The sequence below is a fragment of the Cebus imitator genome, unplaced genomic scaffold, assembly GCF_001604975.1.
Source record: "Cebus imitator isolate Cc_AM_T3 unplaced genomic scaffold, Cebus_imitator-1.0 Scaffold45, whole genome shotgun sequence".
NCBI classification, from domain to species: Eukaryota; Metazoa; Chordata; class Mammalia; order Primates; family Cebidae; genus Cebus; species Cebus imitator.
In genome coordinates, this window is record NW_016107360.1 from 8031151 (window position 1) to 8033750 (window position 2600).

Consider the following 2600-nt stretch of genomic DNA (forward strand, 5'->3'; position numbering starts at 1 on the left):
TCACCATGTTGACCAGGATGGTCTCGATCTCTTGACCTCGTGATCCACCCGCCTTGGCCTCCCAAAGTGCTGGGATTACAGGCGTGAGCCACCGCGCCCGGCCGAACTAAATTCTATTCATAGATTTTAAAAGCCATTTTATAAGTCAAAAAATTGTTATGATTTGCTGATAGATTAACATAGCATGATCATTTTAATGCTTTGTATGCAATAGCACCCTTACCTTAATATGTGTACCCAAATTCCAACCACTACCCCATATGCCCTTACACTGGATCATCCATTGAACTAGGTAGGGTACCAGTCCATTAGTTTCCTTCAGGAGGTAGTTAATCCAGTTGTTTTTGTAGTAGTTTGAGTTGAAATCTTATGATGAAATATGTAATAAACATTTTTAATGACAGTGGCAGTAATAAATGTTTCATTGGCTGAATATGGAAGTAGTTGGAGAAAACTGATTTATTTATATACCTTGGTTCCCATATATATGTATATATATATTTTGTTTGTTTTGTTTTGTTTTTTGAGACAGAGTTTTACTTTTGTCACACAGTAGCACAGTCTCGGCTCGCTGCAACCTCTGCCTCTGGGTTCAAGTGATTCTCCTGCCTCAGCCTCCGGGTAGCTGAGATTACAGGCACCCACCACCACCCTAGCTAAGTTTTGTATTTTTAGTAGAGACAGGGTTTTGCCATGTTGGCCAGGCTGGTCTTGGATTCCTGACCTCAGGTGATCTGCCTGCCTCAGCCCCCAAAGTGCTGGGATTACAGACGTGAGCCAGCACACCTGGCTGTTCCCATATATATTTGTCAGAGATGTGAGTGGGTAAAGATTTTGTTAATCATGTATTCTGGCCTCCATATAATATGGCTTGATTTTTTTATATAACCACTTTGTTAAGACATAATTTACATATCATACAGTTAACCAATTTAAAAAATGTGCAGTTTAATGATTTTTAATACATAATCACAGTGAATGTTGTGTAACCACCAGCACAATACACTTCAGAACATTTTTCTCACCCCCGAAAGAAACTCCATATTCACTATTATGGAGTCATTCCTTATTTTTCCCTCTCCCCAGCCCTAAGCAACCCATAATCTACTTTTTGTCTCTGGATTTGCCAATTCTGGACATTTTATATAACTAAAATCATAGAATATGTGGTCTTTTGTGACTGGCTTCTTCATTTAGCATGATGTTTTCATGATTCATCCATGTAGCCTATATCAATACTTCTTTGCTTTTTATTGCTGAACAAGATTCCACTGCACGCCTTCTGTGTCTATAGGTTGGTCTTCCAATGTGGCTTTTTTGGGGAGTTGATCTATAGGAAGATTTCTACATTACCTTTTCACCTGGTGGTGGCCACTGGGCTGTCCTGCCATGCCTGCTTTTAATTCAGCTTGTGAGGACAGGGCCTGCATACCTGGCTCTTCAATTTCTTTTAGTCCTTGTTGTTTTTTGCACGTTGTTTTTTTTTTCCTATGGCGTACCTGGTTACTACTTCAGCATGTTTTACAAGTAAGAACAGTGGCTAGGAAGGAGTTCAGCGGCAGGAGGTAAGAGTTATAGGGGCCAGAGGATCTAGATTCAAATAGCCTTAGCCAGGCTAAGTGTCTTTAGGGTAGACAAGTTAGTACCTTTAAGAATTTAACTCCCGACCGGGCTCGGTGGCTTACACCTTTAATCTTAGCACTTTGGAAGGCCGAGGCAGGCGGATCATGAGGTCAGGAGTTTGAGACCAGCCTGACAAACATGTTGAAACCCCATCTCTGCTAAAAATAGAAAAATTAGCTGATTGTGGTACCGTACGCCTGTAGTCCCAGCTATCTGGGAGGCTGAGGCAGGAGAATTGCTTGAACCCAGGAGGCGGAGCTTGTGGTGAGCCAAGTGTGTGCCATTGCACTCCAGCCTGGGTGACAGAGCGAGACTCAGTCTCAAAAAAAATAAAAAAGAATTTAACTCCCTTTCCATCTTGATTCAGGTTCCAAGTGTTCTGGATTCCATAGCTGCTTCACTTGTGCTTGTGGTCAGCCTGCATATGCCCATGACACAGCCGTGGAAACTAAGCAAGAAAGATTGGCTCAGGGAAAACCAGTGGGACAGGATGTTCCTTATGCAGCCATGGGAGGATTAACTGGTTTCAGCTCGCTGGCAGAAGGCTACATGCGATTAGATGACAGTGGGATTGGTAAGTGATACTATATGAAATGTGAGCCTGTCGTTTTTATATGTGTTAACAATAGTGAAGGCTTATATTTGTTAAGCACTTTATAGCATTTTGGGAGGCCGAGGCAGGCAGATTGCTTGAGCCCAGGAGTTTGAGACCAGTCTGGCAACATGGTGAAACTCTGTCTCTACAAAACTACAAAAAATTAGCTGGGTGTGGTATCATGTGTGTGCCTGTAGTCCCAGCTACTTGGTGAGGGCTACATCCCACCTGAGCCTGAGATTTAGAGGTTGCAATGAGCTGTGATGGCGCCATTGCCCTCCAGCCTGGGGACAGAGAGAGACCCTGCCTCAAAAGAAATAAATAAAATGTGGCCGGGCGCGGTGGCTCAAGCCTGTAATCCCAGCACTTTGGGAGGCCGAGG

At 43.2% G+C, this 2600-nt stretch overlaps 1 protein-coding gene across 3 annotated transcripts in view; it reads left to right on the forward strand.

Moving 5' to 3' along the window:
- Positions 1-2600, forward strand: part of FAM221A (family with sequence similarity 221 member A) — a 22710-nt gene that overhangs the window by 9081 nt on the left and 11029 nt on the right. For all 3 annotated transcript variants that reach the window (XM_017526995.1, XM_037737914.1, XM_037737915.1), the window contains one exon: positions 1991-2197. In XM_017526995.1, the coding sequence (XP_017382484.1) occupies positions 1991-2197 (207 nt within the window). The remainder of the gene's footprint in view (positions 1-1990; positions 2198-2600) is intronic.